Raw genomic sequence first — 26,244 nt, 5'->3', positions numbered from 1 at the left:
CTCTTCCCCAGCTCCAGGATTTCTGGACCAATGCCTTGGCTGGTTCCTCAGCCTTGGTTGAGAAATCATGAAATTTCTCCAAAGGATTATTGCTGGCATTGAGTGCAGTTGATCTTAGCCAGATCCTTCAAAGTCCAGGAGAACACACTTCCCACATAGCTCTTTAATGAGCAGTTTTTTAAGAACGTAATTCTGTTGATCCAACTTTTTATAACAGAGTCAAAGTTAAAGGCAAACTAGTTCTTAACACTTTTCCAGATCAGCTGGAATAGCTGTGCCAATTAAACTTTCTGAACCCCTATTTGTCAGGGATGGCTGAGTTCTCTCTAGTTTACCTCGCTTCCTTAGCAGACAGGTAAGAAGTAAAATTATTTATTGGCTTAAAATGTAATACTTTCATAGCCTGTAAAAATGCATTTAAAATTTTCCAATGCAGGGCAGTGTTTCACAAAAACATAGTCATTGTATTTATTTGTACTTTTCATCTATAGTTGGGAAAGCTAGCCCAGAGCTGGCTCACTATCACAGGAGCCCTAAAAAACTGATTGGCTAATGGGTAATTGGGCATGTGAATAGTGATTCTATGGTCCAAATACAAATTTCACAAAGGCTTCTCTTCCTGTCATGAGTGTCTTCTTCAGGACATTTGTAAGCCTGTCTTTCACACGCATGGTCTTCCAAAACTGAAGTTGGTAAAATCATTCCGTTTAGGATATTACTGAATTATTTTCTTTTGGTCTTTTTGCTATTTTCTTGGGCCACTATCGCGGCATATGGAGGTTCCCAGGCTAGGGGTCAAATCGGAGCTGTAGCCGATGGTCTACACCAGAGCCACAACAACTCGGGATCTGAGCCGCATCTGCAACCTACACCACAGCTCACAGCAATGCCGGATCCTTAACCCACTGAGCAAGGCCAGGGATCAAACCCGCAACCTCATAGTTCCTAGTTGGATTCATTAACCACTGAGCCACGATGGGAACTCCAGGATGTTACTGAATTATTTTCAGCCGGTGTAAACGTAATCCTCACATGCCTTTCCCAAGAGGTAAAGAGCTGTTTTCCCCTCTACATAGTGTAGGCTCGTCAGTGGGAGAGGAACAGTTCTCTCTGTTCTGGGGAGGTGCCCATATGACTTTGTTAGGCTATAAACCATCTGGCTTATGCCGTGATATCTGGCTTGTAAGGTGAGCTTTACCTCTTTATGGACTCAAGAGACTCTGGCAACAATTAAACATATTGTGGCTGACAGAGTTCCCATTGCGGTGAAACAGGAACAAACCTGACTAGTAACCATGAGGTTGCGGGTTCGATCCCTGGCCTCGATCAGTGCGTTAAGGATCCCATGTTGCTATGGCTGTGGTGTAGGCTGGCAGCTGTAGCTTCAATTCGACCCCTAGCCTGGAAACCTCCATATGCCATGAGTGTGGCCCTAAACACACACACACACACAATGTTGTATCTGAGCTAAGCTATAGAGTGGGCTGAGGGGAACAGCAAAGAGAAGGTTATTTTTTAAACAGAAATATCCAGTTTAATCCGGTGATTACTCAGTTTTTTCCGTCTGTTAATTTTATCACAATGTAGGCACTTCCCACTCGCCAATCCTCTTTGTATTCAACAGTCAAATGCTTCCTAGAGCTAGTTTAACAGGCTTTGTTAATCACCATTGTGTCTCTTCCTAAGCATGTGTTTGGTGCCAGGTTTTGTCATGGGTCATGGATAGGCAGCCCTTGGGCAGGCAGCCCATGGATACTGGTCGTGTTTTCTTTCTTTATAAATGGTGGCTATCCAGATGTGTCCACCACAGGAAAATTCAAAATTCAACACATGGTTACTATGTGCAACTTCCTTTGGGTTATTTTCAATCAGCTTATTTTTTTTTTAAGTTTTGCCCAACTGATCTCATTTTCTTTTTGAAGGCTTTATCAAACTAGTACATCAGGAGAATGTCATAGACACACATCTTTATTTTAAAAAAGATAGTTTTAAAAATTTCCCGGGACCGTTATGTGCAATTCAGAGAGATGTGGGCAGGATAATAGAAGAGTCATGTGAATTATTCTTTTTTCCTTTTTTTTTAGGGCCTTACCCGCGGCATATGGAGGTTCCCAGGCTAGGGCTCTAATCAGAGCTACAGCTGCCAGCCTACACCACAGCCATAGCCATGCAGGATCTGAGCCATGTCTGCAACCTACACCATAGCTCACGGCAACGCTAGACCTACACCAGAGCCACAGCAACTCGGGATCCGAGCCTCGTCTGTGACCTACACCACAGCTCATAGCAACGCTGGACCCTCAACCCATTGATCGAGGCCAGGGATGGAACCTGCAACCTCATGGTTCCTAGTCGGATTTGTTTCTGCTTCACCACGATGGGAACTCCTGAATTCTTAACTAGTAGAACCACTTACTCCTAAGCCAATGATCAAGATCAACCTGAAGAGAGGTGTCTGTCACTGTGTGTAAGGGCTCTGTTTAGTGTGTAGAGAGGAAACATAAGGGAGTTCCCGTCGTGGCTCAGTGGTTAACGAATCCGACTAGGAACCATGAGGTTGTGGGTTCGATCCCTGGCCTTGCTCATTGGGTTAAGGATCCTGCGTTGCCATGAGCTGTGGTGTAGATTGCAGACGCGGCTCAGATCTGGCGTTGCTGTGTTGCTGGTGTAGGCCGGTAGCTATGGCTCCAATTAGACCCCTAGCCTGGGAACCTCCATGTGCCGTGGGAGTGGCCCTAGAAAAGGCAAAAAGACAAAAAAAAAAGAGAGAGAGAGAGAGGAAACATAGGGTAGCAGCCAAGCATATGGGATCAAGAGCTGGGCTCTTTTGCTTAACAGCTGTTGGACCTTAGGGAACTTGTCCTTCTGTACTTCATTCTATCTATAAAATGGGGATGATAGAATCTACATCTTAAGATTGTTAGGAGAACTAAGTGGGCACAAATAAGGTGTTAAGAATAGTAAGATACTAATCTGTGGGTAGAATTTGTAGAGAGGCAGAGTGCTTTATAATTCAATCACAAGTTGAAGAGCAAGACAAGAAGTTCCCATCGTGGCTCGGCAGAAATGAATCTGACTAGTAACCATGAGGTTGTGGGTTCAATCCCTGGCCTTGCTCAGTGGGTTAAGGATCTAGCATTGCCGTGAGCTGTGGTGTAGGTCACAGACAGGGCTCGGATCTGGCATTGCTGTGTCTGTGGTGCAGGCCTGCAGCTGTAGGTCCAATTAGACCCCTATCCTGGTAACCTCCATATGCTGCAGGTGTGGGCCTAAGAAGACTGAAAGAAAAAAAAAAAAAAAGAAAAGAAAAGAAAAGAAAAAAAAAGCAAGGCAAGTCTCCATGAGAAGAAATGTCCCCTCAAAGTGGCCCAATGAACAGGGATGCTATAGAGAGATCATTTCCTTTAATGGGAAGGTTGGATTAGATGATTTCTTGGGTCTAGGATTCTTTGACAATCTAGTTGTACCCTGAACACTTGACGTTATAATTCTGCTTATATAATTCTACAGAAAAATCGATTATGCTACTGTATGATCCTATTATTTTGTCAAGCCATAAGTACTTTTTTCAACTTTCGAGCCCCAGATTAAAGCCAGAGAAAATCAAACCCAACCAACACAACAGAATGGCTTGAGGAGGAGTGGCCAAGACAGTGGAGCAAGATCCCAAGCTCCCTTCCTCCCAGGAACACATGAATTTTGCAACTATTCACAGACCAACTACCGGTGAGAGCCGCCTGAAGACTCACAGAAAAGGTCTCCTAGGAGCTAAAGGTATCAAGAAGGAACCCCGGGAATTCTCCAGTGGCTTAATAGGCCTTGTCCCTGCTATGGCTCTGGTTATGGCTGTGGCACAGGTTCAGTCCCTGGCCTGGGAACTACCAACATATGGTGGGTGCGGAAAAAGAAGAAAGCTAAGGAGTAGAAGAAGAGCAGGAGGAGGAGGAGGAAGAAACCACAGTGAAAAGAGGAGAAGGGGCAGAGGTACAGAATAGTCAAGACCATACATCTGAGTAGGTGACCCACAAACAGGAGGATAATTATAGTTGCAGAGGTTTTTCCCCCAAAGTGGGGTCCAAGCTCCACATTAGGCTCCCCAGACCAGGATCCTGAACTGGCAAGATGAATCCCCAGAATGTTTGGCTTGAAGGCTGGTGGAGCTTTCTTTAGGGAGACCCAGAGGGCTGTGGAGAATAGACACCACCCTTAAAGGGTGCAAACAAAATCTCACACACTCTGAGAACCAGGGTGGAAGAAGGAGTTTGAAAGAATCCTGGGTCAAGCCTACCTGCTGCTCTTTGAGAGCCTCTTGGAGAGGCAGAAGCAACTGACACTCACTCTGGGGACAGAGATACTGGCAGCAGCCACTTTGGGGGTTCAACCCACCATAAGGACACTGTGGCTGGTAAGCACCAATTTGAAATCTTCCCTTTAAAAAACAAACAAACAAACAAAAAACAAAGGAAAAAGGGAGTTCCCGTTGTGGCTCAGTGGTTAACGAATCCAACTAGGAACCATGAGGTTGTGGGGTTTGATCCCTGGCCTTGCTCAGTGGGTTAAGGATCCGGAGTTGCCCTGACCTGTGGTGTAGGTCACAGAGGCGGCTCAGATCTGGTGTCGCTGTGGCTCTGGTATAGGCCGGCAGCTGTAGTTCCGATTAGACCCCTAGCCTGGGAATCTCCATATGCCGTGGTTGGGGCCCTAAAAGGACAAAAGACAAAAAAAAAAAAAAAAGAAATCTTCAGTTTAGCTTATGGATGCCAGAACCCACCTGTCCACCAGCCAGTCAGCACCAATCCTGGGATACCCCAGGTCAGGCTGCTAGCTGGGAAGGACATAACCTCACCCACCAGCAGGAAGGACCCCTTCAACGCCCCCCCCAAGACACATTCCCACCTACCAGAGGGCCCAGGACCAGCTTCACCTACCTAGTGGACCTATACCAACTCCAGAACCTCTGACCCCTCAATCAGAGACCCCAGGACTCATCTCCACCTACCAGTGGGTAGACTTGCCTTGAGAAGAGACCTCACCTACCAATGGGTGGACACCAGCCTTGTAAACATCCAGAGCCTGCGGCCAGCTGTGGCAGGACATGGTATGCTCACTAGCAGGCCAATACCAACTCTAAGAGCACCAGGGCCCTGCCCCTTCCCAATATGAGGCCGACATTGACGCCAGGACACCTTGGGGCCCACAGACAGCCATGTTAAGATCTGGCCCCATCTACCAGCAAGCCATCACCAGTTCTGGGTTACCCTGGACCTGTAGCATGTTCAGAATCAGCCCCACCCATCAGTAGGCTGACACTAACTACAAGACCCCCAGCCCAGCAGCTAGCTGCCCTGGGATCCAGCTCCCACCCATCCGTGTGCTGGCCCTATCCCTGGCATACCCGCCCCCTCCCCGCTCAGGGATCTGTAGGCAGTTGCCTCATGATCTGGCCTGGCCCACTGGTGAGTTGGCACCAGGACCAGGATGCCCCTGGCTGTGCAGACAGCCATGCCAAGACCTAGCCTAGTCTACCAGTCGCTGACAGCCTCTGCACAAGTTAGGGTGTTGCGAGCAACCAGAATGGGCACCAACCACACTTACTAGCAGGCCCACAGTAGTCAGCCCACTTACAACAGAAATTCTCAAGCAGCCCATAGGGAGGGCACCCTAAAGCAAATAGCTCTGGTAAGCAGAGACGCGTGTGCTGCCAGGAACCGTAGGATGTGTTCTACATAAGGCCAATTCTCCAAGATCAGGAAGCACATCACTGACCTACCAAGTGCATAGAAATAAAAGCAGAAAATTAGGCAAAATGAGGCAACAGAGACTTATGTTCCAAGCAAAAGAAAAAAAAAAACCCAAACAAACCTCAGAAAAAGAACTACGTGAGTGGAGATAAGCAATCTATCAGATAAAGAGCTCAAGGCAATGATCCTAAAGATACTCAAAGAACTCGGAAGAACAGTGAATAGAGTGAGAAGCTGGAAGTATTTTTTGTTTTGTTTAGTGGCACTTGTAGCATGTGGAAGTTCCCAGGCCAGGGACCGAACCCACACCACAGCTATAACCAGAGCACCAGCAGTGACAATGCTGGATCCTTAACCTGCTGAGCTGCAAGAGAATTCCTAGAAGTTTTGTTGTTGTTCTTTTGGGGGGGGCGGGGTTTAGAGCCGCATCTGCAGCACATGGAAGTTCCCAGGCTAGGGGTCAAATTGGAGCTATGACTGGCCGGCCTCAGCCACAGCCACAGCCACAGCAATATGGGACCTGAGCCGTGTCTGCAACCTACACCACAGCTCAAGGCAATGACAGGTCCCTACTTTCAAGGGAAAAAAAATTAATGTTCAATTCTGGATGTTTGGTGGTATGGCATGTACCTTTATATTTCCATCTGGAACATCTTCTGGACTTTCAGTATCACTTGTGGTAGGCAAAATAATAGCTTCCCAAAGATAGCCACATCCTAATCCCCAGAACTTGTGACTATGTTTCCTTACATACCCAAAGAGATTTTGCACATGTGACTGAACTGAGGATTTTTTGAGATGGGAAAATTATCCTGGACAGAATGAATCCAGTGTAATCATAAGGGTCTATTTTATGTGAAAGAGGGAGTCAGGACAGTCAGAGGAGGAGATATGACAAGGGTAGCAGATGTCAGAGAGGCCACAAGCCAAAGAATGGGGGCCGCCCCTGGAAGTTGGAAAAGGCAAGAAAGCAGATTCTCCCCTGCAGCCTAAGGAAGATAAACCTACTGATACCTTTTTTTAAAAATTGAGATATATTTGATATATAACATTATATTCGGTTCAGGTGTGTACCGCATGGATCCGACATATATATATCTTGTGAAATAATCATCACAATAAATCTAGTTAACATCCCTCACCACACATAATCAAATTTTTTTTTCTTGTGATGATACCTATACCGCTTCTTGGATTTTAGCTCCTCAAAACCCATTTCAGACTCCTAACCTCCAGGACTGGAATACAATTGTGTTTTTAAGCCACTATTTTTTTTTCCCCCTTTTTATAGCCATGCCTGCAGTATGTGGAAGTTCCTAGGCTATGGGTCGAGTTGGAGCTGCAGCTGCTGGCCTATGCCACAGCCACAGCAGCACCGGACCTAAGCTACATCTGTGACCTATGCTGCAGCTCGAAGCAACAATGGATCTTTAACCCACTGAAGGAAGCCACAGATTGAACCTTCATCCTCATGGACACTATGTTGGGTTTGTAACCTGCTGAGCCACAGCGGAAACTCCTTAAGCTACTAAGTTTTATGTAATTTGTTACAGCAGCAGTAGGAAACTAATACACCATGAATCTGTGTCCAGATATCTTATTGCCTATTTGACAGCTTCATGTGACTGTCTCATAGGGATCTCAACCCTAACATACTACAAATTAAAACTTTACTATTAACTCCCCAAACCTGGTCACTCCACCAGCTTTTCTCATCTTGGTAAATGGCACCAATCAACCAATTATTAATGCCAGACATCTGGAAGTCAACCTGGTTTCCCTCCTTTTCTCTGACATCCTCTCATACATAAACCATAATTAAGTTTCATCAGTTCTACTTCCAAACTAAATATCATAGCCATCCACTTCAACTGAATTCCACTGCCACCATTTTTTACAATTAATTTTATTTTATTCTTTTTACTATGGGATGTGTGCATATACTATACAATACAAAAGATATTATAAAAAGGGATTCAGTGAAAAGTCTGTCTCCTCCCAGCCCTGCCTGATGCAGTTAGTGGTACTAGGGTTTTTGGTTGGTTGGTTGGTTGGCTTGGGGTGTTGGGGGGGGTGTATCCTTTCAGATACTTGTTTTTCACAGCCACCACTCTTGACTCCCACCCAATTCATCCTCCACAGAGTAGCCAAAGTGATATTTGAAAAAGAAATCCGCCGGCACTTCCTTGCAGGAAACCCATTAATGTCTTTTTTATAGCTGATGTGACGTTTTGGTGGCTCCAGGCTAGCTGCAGGAGAACTAACAGTTCATGAGTTCACATGTATTTTGTAAATTAGAACATCATTAATGGAAATACATCCAGTGCAAAAGTTTGGACTTGAAATTCACTTCATAGCAAGAACCTTCAATGAATTGTTAGATTGTTTAAAACAGTTTCACCCAGGGTAATTTAATGGTTGTGAAAAGCGTTTTAATGTTTTAAACCGCCAATTCAAACTTCTTATCAATGGCAACTAAGACATCTGAAAACATCATTAGAAAATCTTCATCGGGAGTCCTTTGAGCCTTTTCCTGCCATTGCAATGTTCCTTTCTGCAAGTCTCTAGGGCAGGTAGGCAGGGGGTGGGGAGTTCCCCCGCCCGGGAGGCGGAGGCTGAGCTCAGTATGAGGATCAGCTGGTTTCGGCCTTGCCTTGGTCATCATCAGCATTCCACAGAACCTTCTGGCAGACACCGTTCTGGAGTGGCACGGCTTTACTCTCGAAAGGGCCCTGGGTGGACGGCAACGCGAGCGAAGTGTTTTGGTCATGCCGATGCAATGACTGCGAGAATGGAAGGCGAAAGAAACGGCACCTCGGACGCAAAGCCAAAACAACCAGCCCATTGGGCGTCTGGGTTCCAAGCACTCGGTTGGCAAGCGGAGGAGTGGCTCCGGGGCGGGCACTCGAGCGGGCAGCCCGCGGCTACGCCACGACCAAGGAAAGCACCGCCCCGCCCCGGCCCGGCCTCCCGGCACAGCCAATCGCGGAAATCCTCCCCGCTCACGTAAGGCGCGGTCGGCGATTTGGCGCTCGGTGGGTGTGCAGAGCGAGCGGGGCGAAGGGGGAGTGCGGAGTGGGGGGTCGAGCGCGTCATCGCCTGCGGGGCCGAGTGGCGGAAGCCGAGGGGGCGGGCTCGCGCCGACCTGCTTTCCGGCGTGACACTCGGCTCTCGCCCGTGACACTCGGCTCTCGCCCGTGAGGCCCGGTGGAGGCGGCGGGAGGAGCGGTGGACCGGCGTTTGGTGAGAACCGCGCGCCAGCTGGGCACTCGGGGTGGGGGAGGCGGGCTCGTGGAGCGCAGTCTCCCGGCCCCGATCCTGAGGCCTCAGCTCTGTGGCCCGCCCAGAGCTCGCCCCGACTCCCGCGGGCCTGCACGCCAGGGCCGCTCTTTAGTCCAGATGTGGGCTCTGCCTTTGGCAGGTGGCACAGAGAGGTTGAGTGCGGACCCCGGGGGAATAGCCGGGAAGTTGGGGCGCGGGGTGTTAAGGGGGCGGTCGGGTTGCCTTCCATCCTTACCTGCTGTCCTGAAAGATAGCGAGCATCCCGAGGCGGGGGTGGGCAGGAGAGCGCAGAGAGCGCCAAGGCAGGCAAGTGGCCCTGGGGTGTAAAGCATTGGATTTAAAGATGATCTTGAGGGTCTGCGCCCAACTTTGAGTATTCTGAGTTTCCTTGGAAGTTTGGTAGGCGTTTATTTTTACCCCCAATCTTGAGCACTCTTGTGTAATTGTAAGAGCACGAGAAAGTATTCTTTGGAATACTGATGGAGAAGAGGGGTCGGGTACAGTGTAGCATTTGGAGAGAATTGGTTAACCTGACTATGCAAGCTCTGGAAGAAGTCACCCGGAGTATAGCTCAAGATAGGGTTCTGGACTTCAGATCGTTTTATATGGCTCCCTGCTTATTCCTGTGCGTCTCATCCCCTCTGCACTGAAGGAAGTGTGATACATCGCATGTTTCATTTATTCCCATGGTGCCTGGCAGTTCCAGGCACAAGGAAGGTTCTCAGTCATGGGTGTTTATGAAATGAACAGACACAGGCAAACACTGGATATACATGCTACCCTGAATGCTGATTGGGTGTTCGGTTCTGGCAATAATTAACTGTGATTCGGGGCAAGTAAATTGGGTTTCACTGTACCTCAGTGTGCCCATCTATAAAATAGGACTTATAGGCTAGGGCTGTGAGGATGAAATGTGTTAATGCTTGTTAAGCTTTTAACACAGTGCTTGGCAGCTAATGACTGTGATGGTTTCTTCTGCTCAGAGCCTGCTGGAGCCAGGTGTTCGTCTTTTTCCATAGTTGAGTAGGAGTTAATTTTTCTGGAAAAGGTCACTTACCTTTTGTCAATATTTATAATGTTTAGTGATGGGTTGAGAGATTGCAGGTTTCTCAGAGTTTGCCTGTGAGTTCAAAGTGAAGGCTTTTTTTTTTTTTTTTCTTTTTTGGTATCTTTGTTTTAGTAGCTCTGGTTACTATTAAGGAATTGAGTGAAATGGATGTAAACATCCAATTCCACCTGCTTCCTGAGCTTTAGTCTTTAAGGTCTGTGGATTGTGCATCTTCAGGGACAAAGATTTCTTGTTTTTAATATTTCAAGTATACTGAAAAGGACAGAAGACAATATGACACCCTCTACCAATTATCAAGATTTAACATATGTTAACATGTTACTGTATTTATTTCAGAGCTCTGCTTTGTGATTTAAAAAAAATAAATGTTTGGGAAGTTCCTCTTGGGGCTCGGTGGTTAACGAACCCGACTAGTATCCATGAGGGTGTGGGTTCAATCCCTGGGCTCTCTCAGTGGGTTAAGGATCCGGCATTGACATGAGCTGTGGTGTAGGTTGCAGACGTGGCTCGGATCTGGAGTTGCTGTGGCTCTAGCGTAGGCTGGCAGCTACAGCTGCAATTCGGCCCCCAGCTTGGGAACCTCCATATGCTGCAGGTGCAGCCCTAAAAAGCAAAAAAAAAAAAAAAAAAAAGTTTTTATAGAGAACAAAAACTCTTTAAGCTCCCTTTTCCTTTCCTTTCCCTCCTCCTTCACAGCTAACTGCTTTCCTGAATTGATGTGTAATTTTGCTATAGATCAATAAACAGCATATAGTAATGTTTTACTTTTTTTTTTTTTTTTTTTGCCTTTTAGCCGTGTATCCGAGGCATATGGAAGTTCCCAAGCTGGGGGTTGAATCGGAGCTGTAGCTGCCGGCCTGCACCACAGCCACAACAATGTCAGATCCGAGCTGCATCTGCAACCTGCACCGCAGTTCAAGGAAACACTGGATCTTTAACCCACTGAGCGAGACCAGGGATCGAACCTGCGACCTCATGGATACTAGTCAGATGTGTTTCCCCTGAGCCATGATGGGAACTCCATGTTTTACATATTTTTAAATGGTGCCCTTTTGTATCTAACTTTTTAGAATTTTCTGTTTGCCTCTAACATGTTTTTTGAGATCGATTGATCTATCTATATTTGCCACACCCATGGCACTTGAGAGTCCCCGGGTCAGGGGTCAAACCTGCACAGCAGTGACAACACTGGATCCTTAAGCTGCTAAGCCACCAAGAGACTCCTAGATTTAACAATATTGATACCTTGAGACATTCCATTTTTTTGTTGCTGACCAGGATTCCTCTGTGTAAATAAATATTTTTATCTTGTTTTACGTTGCTCTTTGTGCAACTGAAACCCTCCTATTATAGTTAAGTCTATGGGTCACATTTATTCATTCCTTACTGCTCATGGACACTCTGGTCACAGTTTGGTATAAAAAGGGATCTTTGGGCATGACATTTTGTCCAGAACAAATAATAGTGTATACAGGGCTGAGGAAAAAAATTATGCTGCTTGCAGTGCTTCTCTTTGGGAAAGTGAACTGGCGAAGATCTATTATGTAGCCTGGTGTCATGTATTAGATTGTAAGTTTATAAAAATCAGAGGTAAGGTCTTCGCTCCACGTCTCTAAGTTTTCTTCACAGCGCTCCACACAGATTCGATTCTCAACAATTGTGCCATTGGCCGTTTTTACTTTCAGGGTTCTCATAATCCTACATGTATTTGAAAAGTTGTGGCTAGCAGTTTTCAAAACTACGCTTTTGGAGTTCCCGTCGTGGCACAGTGGTTAACGTATCCGACTGGGAACTATGAGGTTGTGGGTTCTATCCCTGGCCTCGCTCAGTGGGTTAAGGATCTGGCATTGCTGTGAGCTATGGTGTAGATGGCAGACGTGGTTCAGATCCCGAGTTGCTATGGCTGTGGCGTAGGCCAGCGGCTACAGCTCTGATTAGACCCCTAGCCTGGGAACCTCCATATGTCATGGGAGCAGCCCTGGAAAAGGCAAAAAGACAAAACCCCAAAACCGAAAAAAACTGTGTAATAGCTTTTTTTTTTGCTTTTCAGGGCCACACCCATGGCATATGGAGGTTCCCAGGCTAGGGGTCCAATCGGAGCTACAGCTGCTGGCCACAGCCACAGCAACACAGGATCTGAGACGCGTCTGTGACCTACACCACAGCCCATGGCAACGCCGGATCCTTAACCCACTGAGCAAGGCGAGGGATCGAACCTGCAACCTCCTGGTTACTAGTTGGATTCATTTCCACTGTGCCACAATGGGAACTCCTGATGTCTCTAATGCCTTTAAACTTTCCCATTTTCCCACTTAATTAAGAAACATAATTAAGGGCAGTTAAAAAATCAAAGTATGCACAACAGCTTATAGATTATATTACTAATTGCATAATACTATATGTATAAAATATATTTGTATTTATATATGTGAAGAAATATATGTGCATTTATTTATTACGCATAGTTTATGGAAGGATAGATAAGAAATTAACTCTAAGCCTCCAGGGAAAAGAACTACGTTTCTGGAACAGATGAGAAGACTTTTTGCTCAACAGTCTCATGATGATTCTCAGTTTTAAGCCACGGGAATGTACTACCTAATCAAAAAATAAGTTAATTAAAATTATTTTTTTAAAATTCTCCCCTTAAAAAAGGATTTTAGTGGTATCATTAAGAGTTAATTTTTTTCCTTTATATTTCGTCCTTAGTACATTGTTGTACTTTTCATAGTGTGTATATCTGGCTACCTTACTTTCAGTTATGGTAGAAAAATCTGTTCAGTTACCTTGTAAATGCTAAGCATTTTAGTATTGCCAGATGGAAAGTTATTGTTCTTTTAAAAATAAATATAGGGAATTCCTGTTGTGGATTAGTGGAAATGAACCCTGACTAGTATCCATGAGGGTGTGAGTTTGATCCCTGGCCTTGCTCAGTGGGTTAAGGATCCAGAGTTGCCGAGAGCTGTGGTGTAGGTCACAGATGTTGTTCGGATCCAGTGTTGCTGTGGCTGTAGCGTAGGCGAGTAGCTGTAGCTCTGATTCGACTCTTAGCCTGGGAACTTACTCATGCCATGGGTGTGGCCCTAGAAAGCACAAGAAATGAACCAAAAACTCCAACAAATTTGCCCACCATAAATGAATTGCTTTGCCTTGTCCAGCAAAATTAAATACCACCAAAAATTTATTCAGCTCAAATTTAATGATGAGTGAAAGTTTATGTGCTAGAAGGCTTAGGACAACCATTTTTGGAAAAATATTTTTGTCTGATGACTAGGTAGTGCTTGGATTGTAGAAATACAACTCCCTTGGCAGAATGCTCATTTCATTATCCTATAAATGCTTTCTGTTGGGTAGGATTAGCTCTCACTGGAGATTATGAATTCTGAATCAGCCTATTGATGGGCAGTTGGTGTGCTTCCAGATGCTCTAGCCTAAGAGAGATGAAGTGTCAATAGTGGAAGGCTACTAATGGGATTTCCACTGAGTTTTCCGAGCTTCCCTTTTTTTTTGGCATCCTTGCTTAAGCTTCTCTGGATTCGTGATTGAAAATTCTAAATGTTAGCACACCTCCTGAGACATAAGCATTGAGATCAGTCCATGAAGAGAAATTTTACATGGATGAAAATAAGTTGAAAAAGCTCCAGAAAGCATAGCTCTTATCCCTTGTCCCTTTTACTTTTTGAATGGAGGGTGTAGAATGGCAAGGGGGTGGGTGGGCAGTGTCATTGAGCAAGAGTGTACATGTTTATGGTACGGCCATAGTGCTCAGAGGGAGGCAGCAACTGGGGTGAAGATGAGCTGAGGTCTGTGTGAAGGCTTTCCTGAAGAGGTGACCCTTAGTCTGAATTTTAAAGGAGGAAGCAAACAGACAAACAAAGAGTTCCCGTTTTGGTGCAGTAGAAACAAATCCGACTAGGAACCATGAAGTTGTGGGTTCAATCCCTGGCCTCACTCAGCGGGTTGGGGATCTGGCATTGCTGTGAGTTGTGGTGTAGACGGCAGACGAGGCTCGGATCTGGCGTGGCTGTGGCATAAGCTGGCAGCTATAGCTCCCATTAGACCCCTAGCTGGAGACCTTCCATGTGCAGCAGGTGCGACCCTAAAAAGTAAAAAGAAACAAAGAAAACTTTATTGGAATATAGTTGACTTTACAAAATTGTGTTAATTTCAGGAGTACCACAAGGTAAATCAATTAAATGTATATCTATATTGCTCATTCCTTTTCTGATTCTTTTCCCATGTGGGTTATTACACAGCACTGAGTAAATTTCCCAGTGCTGTATAGTAGGCCCCTGTTACCTATTTGATATACAGTAGTGTATATATTACCAATCCCAACCCCCTAATTTATTGCTCCCCACGTTTCCCCTTTGGTAACCATAAATTTGGTTTCAAAATCTGAGTCTGTTTCTGTTTTATGAGTTCTGTTGTATCATTTCTATTAGGTGCCACATTTAGTGATCTCATACGATATTTGTCTTTCTCTGCTTTTCTTCACTTAGTATGGTAATTTCTAGGGCCATGCATGTTGCTGCAGATGGCGTTGTTTCATGCTTTTTTATGGCTGAGTAATATTCTCTTGTAGATATGGACCACATCTTCTTTATCCAGTCTTCTGTTGATGGACATGTAGTTTGCTCCCATGTCTTGGCTGTTGTAAATAGTGCTGCAGTGAGCACTGGGGTGCATATATATTTTGAATTATGGTTTTCTCTGGATACATGCCTAAGAGTGGGATAGCTGGATCCTATGGTAGTTCTATATTTAGTTTTTAAAAAACATCCTTTCTGTCCTCCATAGTGATTGCACCAATTTGCATTCCCACCAACAGTGTAGGAGGGTCCCCTTTTCTCCACACCCTCTCCAGCATTTATTGCTCATAGACTTTTTGATGATGCTGTGAGGTGATACCTCATTGTAGTTTTGATTTGCATTTCTCTAATGAGTGATGTTGAGCATCTTTTCATATGTTTTTTGGCCATCTGTATGTCTTCTTTGGAGAAATGTATGTTTAGGTTTTCAGCTCATTTTTCAGTAAGTTTTGTGTGTGTGTGTGTGTGTCTTTTTTAGGGCCGCACCCACGGCACATGGAGGTTCCCAGGCCAGGGGTCCAACAGAGCTGTAGCCGCCAGCCTACGCCACAGCCTACGCCACGCAGGATCTGAGCCGCATCTGCAGCCTACACCACAGCTCACGGCACACCACAGCTAACAGATCCTTAACCCACTGAGCAAGGCCAGGGGTTGAACCCCCAACCTCATGGCTCCTAGTCGGATTCGTTAACCACTGAGCCACGACAGAACTCCAATCTTTCTTTCTTTTTCTTTTTTTGTCTTTTTACTATATTTCTGTCTTTGTGTCAATATTGTACTGTTGTGATGACTGTAGCTTTGTAACAGTATATTTTCTTAAAATGTCAGAGAAAGGTTGGAGTCATAGTTGGTCTACTGGAATTTTATAACTTGATATGGGTGTATGATACAGAAGTGAGTGTAGAAAAAGGTTTAAGAAATCATTTTGGTAAATGGTTAACTATAGGACTTAAAACTAAGGACTTAACTGAGGACTTAAAACTGCAAAATTTTATGTTTATATTTAGGATCTGTTGTTCTGATTATAAATAATTTTTATTTTTCCACCTTTAGGAACTCTATTTTGAGAACCTCTCAAAAAGGAAAACACAAATCATGGAAAAGAAGGAGAACAACCGAAAGCTTCGGGTTTGTGTTGCTACTTGCAACCGTGCTGATTATTCTAAACTTGCCCCAATCATGTTTGGCATTAAAATGGAACCTGAGTTCTTTGAACTTGACGTGGTGGTACTCGGCTCTCACCTGATAGATGACTATGGGTAAGATGAAAGCTTTTTCTTATGATATTCTTCGTTGCAACATAAGGTACTGGAGAGAACATGGATCTTGGAGCCACGCGGACCCAGCTTCAAATCCCAGTTCTACCATTTAGTTTATGTATTGGCCTTGGTGAAGTTGCCCAGCCTCTCTGAGCCTCAGGTTGCTCAGTTGGAGTGAAAACTTGTGTTGTAGGTTGTGAAGAATAGAGACAGTTTTATAATTATCTATGCAGTAATGCTGCCTAATAGATGCTTGGTAAATTACAGCTACTATTACTGTTATTTGCTATTAATTTCAGAAATGGCATTTATAAATAGAAATTGTGTAACTCTAATGTGAGTCTATGCAACCTGTCTTGTGAGTTCTAATGGTACTTCTGCATTAATGGTAATAAGAATTACTACTGCAAATAAAGCAGTAGATATGGAATAAGATTTTTAAAATCTAATTGATCTACAAGTTAAGTAGAATTTTATATTACCATTACCATTGGTACTTACTTTGGTGACATTAGATTTGTTATGGATCACAGTCTAAAATATGAAAACAAAACTTGGGAGATCTTTGAGGGAGTAGGATCTATAAACCAAAGATGAACATTCATTTTGTTCTATGTAATGAAGTGGCATTTAGTGCACCCTTGTGGCTTGATGACATTAATGCAGCTTCCAAAGATGGTTAAAAAAAAAAAAAATATATATATATATATATATATATGAAAGAAGCTTGTATTAAAGTAAAATAATCTAGGAGTTCCCGTCCTGGCACAGTGGTTAACAAATCCGACTAGGAACCATGAGGTTGTGGGTTCGATCCCTGGCCTCAATCAGTGGGTTAAGGATCTGGTGTTGCTGTGAGCTGTGGTGTAGGTTGCAGACGCGGCTCAGATCCCACATTGCTGTGGCTCTGGTGTAGGCTGTTGGCTACAGCTCTGATTAGACCCCTAGCCTGGGAACCTCCACATGCCGAGGGAGCGGCCCTAAGAAAAGGCAAAAAAAAAAAGACAAATAAATAAATAAAGTAAAATAATCTTTTTCAGACTGTCCTTTAAAAATAAGATAACGGAGTTCCCGTCGTGGTGCGGTGGAAACGAATCCGACTAGGAACTGTGAGGTCGTGGGTTCGATCTCCAGCCTCCCTCGGTGGGTTAAAGATCTGGCGTTGCTTAGTGGGTCTGGATCCTTAGTGGGTTAAGGATCTGATATAGGTTGCACACGTGGCTCGGATCTGGCGTTGCTGTGGCATAGGCCGGCAGCCGTAGCTCCAGTTAGACCCCTAGCCTACACCCAACCTCCAAATGACTTGGGTGTAGTCCTAAAAAAAAAAAAGCAAAAACATAAATACAAATAAGATAATAACAATAGCAAAAGTGAAAACTTGCCTCTAAAAACCAATTTAGCAAATTGCTCTAAGAAAGTGCTTAAAGAATAGAGAAGAAACTTCAGGATACTGCAGAATTTTTTTAAAAGAAATTTTATTGGGGTATAGTTGATTTACAATGTTGTTTTAGCTTCAGGTTTACAGCAAAGTGAACCAGTTATACATATATCCATTCTTTTTTCCCATATAGGCTATTACAGAACATTGAGTAGATCTCCCTGAGCTATACAGTAGGTCCTTGTTACTTATCTATTTTGTATACAGTGGTGTATATGTATCAATCCCATCCTCCCAATTTATCTCTCCCCTCCATGCTTTCCCTTTTGGTGACCCTAAACTTGATTTCAAAATCTGTGAGTTTGTTTCTGTTTTATAAATAAATTCTTTGGTATCATTTTTTATTAGATTCCACATCCAAGTGATATCATATATTTGTCTTTCTCTGACTTACTTCACTTAGTATGATAAGTTCACAGATTTTTTTTTTTTTGTCTTTTCTAGGGCTGCTCCCTCGGCATATGGAGGTTCCCAGGCTAGGGGTCAAATCGGAGCTGTAGCCACTGGCCTACGCCAGAGCCACAGCAACGCCAGATCTGAGCAGCATCTTCAGTCTACACCACACCTTATGACAACGCTGGATCCTTAGCGCACTGAGCAAGGCCAAGGATCAAACCCACATCCTCACGGATCCTAGCTGAGTGCATTACTGCTGAGCCATGACAGGAGCTCCTGTAGTTCTAAACCATGTGAATTTATTATTTAAGAAAACATTAAACCAACAGAAACAATAAGCTACCTTTCTATTTCAACCAGTTGTATTTTAAAAAAAACACAGCATTTTTATGCTCTTAAGAATTGGGCATTGGAGTTCCCGTCGTGGCTCAGTGGTTAACAAATCTGACTAGGAACCATGAGGTTGCGGGTTCCGTCCCTGGCCTTGCTCAGTCGGTTAAGGATCCGGCGTTGCCCTGAGCTGTGGTGTAGGTCACAGATGTGGCTTGGATCTGGTGTGGCTGTGGCGCAGGCCAGTGGCTACAGCTCCGATTAGACCCCTAGCCTGGGAATCTCCATATGCTGCGGGAGCAGCCCTAGAAAAGGCAAAAAGCCAAAAAAAAAAAAAAAAAAGAATTGGGCAAAAAAATCAAATAAATAACATAGACTATTTAGAAATTCATTGGTTCATTTATTTACTCAGCACATTTTTTCAAAGAGGCTAGGACTGTTTCTAAGCATCCTACAATACATAGGTCAGCTCTCCTCAACAAAGATCTATCTGGCCTAAAGTGTCAATAGTGCTGACACCGAGAAACCTTGCTCTATAGTATTCCCCCACAAAAAAAAGTGAAGAAAATGATGGAAACAGTGCTGTATTTTAGTCTGTAGAGTTGGCTTAATTGTGAGTTAAGTGACCTGCTCCCCTATTAACATTAACCTCAAATAGATGGGATTCAAATTCACCCTTAGCAAAATTGCACATCACTTTATGGCTCTATGACTTGGCACTTGAGGAGTGCTTGAGAATTTTATTTATTTATTTATTATTATTATTTAAAAATTTTTTGTCTTTTCCATCATAGCTGGTTTATAGTGTTCTGTCAATTTTCTACTGTACAGCAAGGTGACCCAGTGACACATACATAATATACATGCTTTATCTCGCATTATCATGCTCTATCATAAGGGACTAGATTTAGTTCCCAGTGTTCTACAGCAGGATCTCATTGCTTATCCATTCCAAAAGCAACAGTTTGCGTCTTGCTTGAGATTTTTTTTTTTTTTTTTGGTCTTTTCTAGGGGCGCACCTGTGATATATGGAGGTTTGCAGGCTAGGGGTCTAATTAAACCTACAGCTTCCAGCTTACACCACAGCCACAGCAATGCAGGATCTGAGCCAGGTCTGCGACCTACACCACAGCTCACGGCAACACCAGATCCTCAACCCACTGAGTGAGGCCAGGGATGGAACCTGCAACCTCATGGTTCCTAGTCGGATTTGTTAACCACTGTGCCACGATGGGAACTCCTTGCTCGAGAATTTTAAAGTCATACACACCAACTCTGCTGTACTGTCTCTGTGTGTGTGCGTATAAGTGTAAATGTAAATAACCTTCTTTCCCTCCCGACCCATCCCCCCACACACAGTATTTAACACAGAGCCCTGAACTGTGTGTTCAAGTGGTGCTCATTACATGTGAGCCCTGGTTCCTGTTCCCACCAGTTGTTTAGAAAGGGCTAAAATTACTGTCTTGGAGTCAGAAGGATTAACATCCTAATGGAAATTGCTCTGGATAGGAAGTGAAAATAGAAACAAATGAAGGTGAAAAACTTAGGATAAGACTGTCAACCATGCTAATTAATTAGGGAGGCAGGAGTATCTTCTTGGGAGGAAGTGAGCAATTTGTACGTGGAGTTGACTCTAACAGAGTTTCCCTTAGGGCCACATCTTTGGCATATGGAAGTTCCCAGGCCTAGGGGTCGAACTGGAGCTGCAGCTGCCGGCCTATGCCACAGCCATAGCAATGCAATATCTGAGCCACATCTGTGACCTACATCACAGCTCACAGCAACACTGGATCCTTAACCCACTGAGCAAAGCCATGGATCGAACCCTAGTCCTCATGGATACTAGCCGGGTTCGTTATGGCTGAGCCACAATGGGAACTCCATGAATAAGTATCTTTAGTGTAATCATGCATAAATTATGTATCTCAAGCCTTTGGATGGTTGACCGTCTTTGTACAGGTGTCTGAGCATTTTCTTCTGGAAGAGACATGATGGGGGATATTTATCAATGTAAGAGCTGAGAAGAAAACTTAAGAATCAGATTCCTTCTGCTGTTGGAAAGGTGAATTGGAGAACTGCTGGCCATGGCTTTTTACACTTTTAATATCCAGCAGCACAAAGAAAAGAAACAGTCAGAAAACAAAAGCTGATAGATTATTCAAATGATTTTCGTCTAAGAATGATGCTCTCAAATTCGAGACAAGGTTATTTAAAAGGAGGTTATTTATCAGTGAAGGTTAATGAGAAGCCGTTCCCGTTGTGGCTGAGTGGAATCTGACTAGCATCCACGAGGATGCGGGTTCGATCCCTGGCTTCACTCAGTGGGTTAAGGATCTAGCATTGCGGTGAGCCGTGGTGTAGGTCGCAGACGTGGCTCAGATCTGGTGTGGCTGTGGCGTAGGCTGGTGGTTACAGCTCCGATTAGACCCCTAGCCTGGGAACCTCCATATGTCATGGGTGCAGCCCTAAAAAGCAAAAGCAAAAAAAAAGATTAATCAGCTGTGGTGGTTATGAGTACCCTGAGACCCCTACTGCTGTGAAAAGAGGGTCAGTTTGGGGACTTAAGATACATGCACTGGATCAAGTCTAATTTCATTCAGAGAATATATTGATGGCCTGGTTTTGTTACAGTCCCATGGTTTTTTTTTTTTAAATGTTCATGTTGGGCAGCAGTTCAAACTAAATACTTAAAACATCTTTGTCTAGTATGGAATTTAATTTAGAAATAAGCTCAGTATTTTATTTTAAATCAGGCCTTGGCAAATACTTCAGGTCTATTTGGTGTTATGGGACAAAGCGTTTTGGTTTTTGAGATCCTCTTTTGGGGGGATTCTAATTCTGGTTTCTGAAAGATTCACATGGTCAAGACATAGCACAGGCAATTTGCCGAAAACAAAATCGTGATAGCACCAAGACAAAAATTACATTTCTTCCAGGGGAACAGTGATATGTTATAACTGACTCCCTGACACAGTGAAAGCCAGAAGACAATGGAACATATTTCATGTGCTCAAAGGTGGGGGGGGGGACCCTGGTAACCCAGAGTTTTTAATTCAGTATAATTATTTTTCAAAATAGAGTTTCAGGAGTTCCCGTCCTGGCACAGTGGTTAACGAATCCGACTAGGAACCATGAGGTTGCGGGTTCGGTCCCTGCCCTTGCTCAGTGGATCCGGCGTTGCCATGAGCTGTGGTGTAGGTTGCAGATGTGGCTCGGTTCCCATGTTGCTGTGGTTCTGGTGTAGGTTGGCAGCTACAGCTCCAGTTCAACCGCTAGCCTGGGAACCTCTATGTGCCGTGGGAGCAGCCCTAGAAAAGGCAAAAAGACCAAAAAAAAAAAGACAAAATAAAGTTGCAGCTATTTCCAGAAAACAGCTAAACAAATTATCACCAGCCTATGCACTCCAAAAAAGGCAGAGGCAAATTTTTCAAACTAAAGAGGAATGATACCTGTGGGGAAGCTAGATCTACAGGTAGAAGTGACTAGAAGTGGTAGCATACATGGATATATATATATAAAAGAGAGAATGCATTTGAAAGAGTAGACTTTATTCTTTAAAACAGCTTTAGGTCTAGCAGGAAAATCGAGCGGGTGATACAGGAGTTGCCCATATACCCCTCTCTCCCCACACATCCCCATTATCAATATCACCTCCCACGCCGCAGTGAGACATTTTTGTTTATAGTTGACAAACCTACATTCATACATTGTCACCCAAAGTCCATAGTTTACGTTAGGGTTCAACTTGGTGGTGTAAGTTCTCTGGATTTGGGTGCATGTATAATGATATGCATTTATCATTTTAGTATCATGAAGTCATTTCCCTGCCCCCACCCCAATCTCTTCAAGCTACTCATCCCCTCCTCTCCCCCACAAACCCCGACCATCACTGATCTTTTCACCCTTTCCATCATTTCCATGGATTTTTGCCTTTTCCAGAATGTCGGTTGGAATCATGTAGTATGTAGCCTCTTCAGATTTCCTCTTTTCATTTAGTAATATGCACTTAAGTTCCCTTCATCTATTTTCATAGCTTGAAGTGCAGAAAAATAGTCCATTGTGGGGGCATAGGATAGTTTATTTATCTGTTCACTTACCAAAGGATACTTTAGACGAGATTGGATGCGTTCAGGATGGCATGGCCATAGACCTGAAGGATATTTTAATTGCTTCCAAGTCTTAGCAGTTGTGAATAAAGCTGCTGTAAACATCCATTTTGCAGATTTGTGTGTCACATAGGTTTTCAGCTTCTTTAAGAAAAAAGAAGGAGCATAATTGCTGGATTATGTGGTAAAAGTGTGTTTAGTTTTGCAGGATACTGCCAAACTGTCTTCCAATGTGACTGTTTTTTTTTTTTTAATTGAAGTATAGTTGATTTACAATGCCGTGCCAATTTCTGCTGTACAGCAAAGTGACCCAGTCACACACACACACGTGTGTGTGTGTATTCTCTTTCTTATATATTATCTTCCATAATGGTCCATCCCAAGAGACTGGATATAGTTTCCTGTGCTATATATATAGTAGGACCTCATTGCTTATCCATTCCACATGTTGGCTGTATCATTTTGTAAACCCCCCAGCAGTGAATGACAGTTGCTGTTGCTCCAACTCCTTGCCAGCATTTAGCACGTTAGTATTCTAGATTTTGGCCATTTTAATAGATGTGCAGCAGTATCTCCTTGTTTTAATTTGCATTTCCCTGATGATATATGATGTGGAGCATCTTTTCATATGCTTACTTGCCATCTTTATGTCGTCTTCGGTGAGGTGTAAAGGTCCTTAGCCTATTCTAATTTTTATTTACTTTTAAAATTTTTATTGGGGTGTGGTTGATTTACAGTGTTGTATTAGCTGCAGGTTTATAGCAAAGTGAATCTTTTTTTTTTTAAATACACATACAGGTATTAGTTTGTTTCTTTGTTTTGGCTGCTCCTGTGGCATATTGAAGTTCCCAGGCTAGGGATCGAACCTGTGCCACGGCAGTGACAAAGCCGGATTCTTAACCTACTACACCACAAGAGAACCTCAATGAATCAATTATACATATACATACATCCATTTTTTTCCTTATAAGTGATTACAGAACACTGAGGAGGCCTCCCCGTGCCATACAATAAGTCCTTGTTGGTTAGCTATTTTATATATAGTGGTGTGTATGTGTTAACCCCATCCTCCCAGTTTATCTGACCCCTTCCCTCCATTGTTTCCCCTGTGGTAGCCATGAGTTTGATTTTGAAATATGAGTTTGTTTCTGTTTTCTTTTTGTTTTTTTTTTTTTTGTCTTTTTGCCATTTCTTGGGCCGCTTCCGCGGCATATGGAGGTTCCCAGGCTAGGGGTCGAATCAGAGCTGTAGCCACCAGCCTGCGTCAGAGCCACAGCAACACGGGATCTGAGCCGTGTCTGCAACTTACACCACAGCTCATGGCAACGCCGGATCCTTAACCCACTGAGCAAGGCCAGGGACCAAACCCGCAACCTCATGGTTCCTAGTCGGATTCGTTAGCCACTGAGCCATGATGGGAACTCCGAGTTTGTTTCTGTTTTATAAATAAATTCTTTGGTATCACATATTGGTGATATCATATGATACTTGTCTTTCTCTTTCTGACTTACTTCACTTAGTATGATAATCTGTAGGTCCTTCCATGTACCATTTCATTCCTTTTACGGCTAATATTCTGTTGTATATATGTACCACATCTTCTTTATCCATTCCTCTGTTGATGGACATTTAGGTTGCTTTCATGTCTTGGTTATTGTAAATAGTGCTGCAGTGTGCCTTGGAATGCATATATCTTTTTGAATTTTTATTTTCTCCAGATGCATGCCCAGGAGTGGGATTGCTGGGTCATATGGTAATTCTATTTTTAGTTTTTTGTGGAACCTCCATAGTGGTTGTACCAATTTATATTCCCACCAACAGTGTAGGAGGGTTCCCTTTTCTCCACACTTTCTCCAGCATTTATTGTTTCCAGACTTTTTTTTTTTGGCTTTTTAGGGCCGAACCCACAGCATATGGAAGTTCCCAGGCTAGGGGTTGAATTGGAGCTACATCTGCCAACCTATGCCACAGTCACAGCAACACAGGATCTAAGCCACATCTGTGACCTATACCACAGCTCACGGCAATGCTGGATCCTTAACACACTGAGCGAGGCCAGGGATCGAACCTGCAACCTTATGGCTACCAGTCGGGTTTGTTAACCACTGAGCCATGAAGGGAACTCTAAGTTTGTAGACTTTTTGATGATGGCCATTCTGACTGGTGTGAGATGATACTTTATTATAGTTTTGATTTGCATTTCTTTAATTATTAGTGATGTTAAGAACTTTGTTTTGTTTTTTCTTTAGGGCTGCACCTGCAGCATATGGAGGTTCCCAGGCTAGGAGTCGAATTGGGGCTGTAGCTCATGGCCTACGCCACAGCCACAGCAATGTCAGATCCAAGCTTCGTCTTCAACTTACACCACAGCATGTGGCAATGCCAGATCTTTAACCCACTGAGCAAGGCCAGGGATCGAGCCCTGGTTACTAGTCGGATTTGTTAACCACTGAGCCATGATGGGAACTCTGAGAATCTTTTCATATGCTTTTTGGCCATCTGTATGTCTTCTTTGGATAAATGTCTGCCCATTTTTGATTGGGTTGTATGCTTTTTTTGATATAAAGCTGTATGACATGTTGGTTTATTTTGGAGATTAATCCCTTGTTAGTTGCTTCATTTGCAGAGATTTTTTTTCCAGTTCTGCAGGTTGTGTTTTTATTATTTATTTATTTATTTATTTTTATAGATTAAAGTGTTTTTTTTTTTTTATTTTCCCACTGTACAGCAAGGGGATCAAGTTATCCTTACATGTATACATTACAATTACATTTTTTTCCCCACCCTTTGTTCTGTTGCAACATGAGTATCTAGACAAAGTTCTCAATGCTACTCAGCAGGATCTCCTTGTAAATCTATTCTAAGTTGTGTCTGATAAGCCCAAGCTCCCGATCCCTCCCACTCCCTCCCCCTCCCATCAGGCAGCCACAAGTCTTTTCTCCAAGTCCATGATTTTCTTTTCTGAGGAGATGTTCATTTGTGCTGGATATTAGATTCCAGTTATAAGTGATATCATATGGTATTTGTCTTTGTCTTTCTGGCTCATTTCACTCAGTATGAGATTCTCTAGTTCCATCCATGTGGCTGCAAATGGCATTATATCATTCTTTTTTATGGCTGAGTAGTATTCCATTGTGTATATATAGCACATCTTCCGAATCCAATCATCTGTCGATGGACATTTGGGTTGTTTCCATGTCCTGGCTATTGTGAATAGTGCTGCAATGAACATGCGGGTGCATGTGTCTCTTTTAAGTAGAGTTTTGTCCGGATAGATGCCCAAGAGTGGGATTGTGGGGTCATATGGAAGTTCTATGTATAGATTTCTAAGGTATCTCCAAACTGTTCTCCATAGTGGCTGTACCAGTTTACATTCCCACCAACAGTGCAGGAGGGTTCCCTTTTCTCCACAGCCCCTCCAGCACTTGTTATTTGTGGATTTATTAATGATGGCCATTCTGACTGGTGTGAGGTGGTATCTCATGGTAGTTTTGATTTGCATTTCTCTTATAATCAACAATGTTGAGCATTTTTTCATGTGTTTGTTGGCCATCTGTATATCTTCTTTGGAGAAATGTCTCTTCAGGTCTTTTGCCCATTTTTCCATTGATTGATTGGCTTTTTTGCCGTTGGGTTGTATAAGTTGTTTATATTGTGTTTTTATTTTTTTAGTGGTTTTCTTTTTACCCAAAAGCTTTTAAATTTAATTAGGTCTCATTTGTTTATTTTTTATTTTATTTTCATTACTCTAACGGGTCGATCAAAAAAGATACTGCTTCCACTTATGCCAAAGAGTGTTCTGCCTGTGTTTTCCTCTAATAGTTTTATAGTATCAGGCCTTAAGTTTAGATCTTTCATCCATTTTGAGTTTATTTTTGCATATGGATTGGAGAATGTTCTAATTTCATTCTTTTACATGTAGCTGCCCAGTTTTCCCAGCCCCACTTATTGAAGAGACTCTCTTTCCTCCATTGTATATTCTTGCCTCCTTTGTCATAGATAAGTGGGGATTTTTTTTGCCACACCCATGA

General features: G+C 43.5%; 1 protein-coding gene across 4 annotated transcripts in view; it reads left to right on the top strand.

Moving 5' to 3' along the window:
* The window catches only part of GNE (glucosamine (UDP-N-acetyl)-2-epimerase/N-acetylmannosamine kinase), a 67,687-nt gene that overhangs the window by 5,393 nt on the left and 36,050 nt on the right, over positions 1 to 26,244 (top strand). For 2 of the 4 annotated variants that reach the window (XR_007133252.1, XM_047767916.1), the window contains exon 2: positions 15,738 to 15,943. Coding sequence is in view for 3 of the 4 variants with exons in the window: in XM_047767916.1 (XP_047623872.1) it covers positions 15,738 to 15,943 (206 nt within the window). In the remaining variant the exon portion in view is untranslated. Of the gene's footprint in view, positions 1 to 8,710; positions 8,777 to 8,851; positions 8,985 to 15,737; positions 15,944 to 26,244 lie in introns of those variants that run through there. The other 2 variants (XM_047767918.1, XM_047767917.1) reach the window with 2 other exon arrangements.

The sequence above is a fragment of the Phacochoerus africanus genome, chromosome 2 (genome assembly GCF_016906955.1).
Source record: "Phacochoerus africanus isolate WHEZ1 chromosome 2, ROS_Pafr_v1, whole genome shotgun sequence".
Lineage (NCBI taxonomy): Eukaryota > Metazoa > Chordata > Mammalia > Artiodactyla > Suidae > Phacochoerus > Phacochoerus africanus.
Note: the sequence above shows the minus strand (reverse complement) of the source record. Positions and strands in the feature narration are given on the sequence as shown.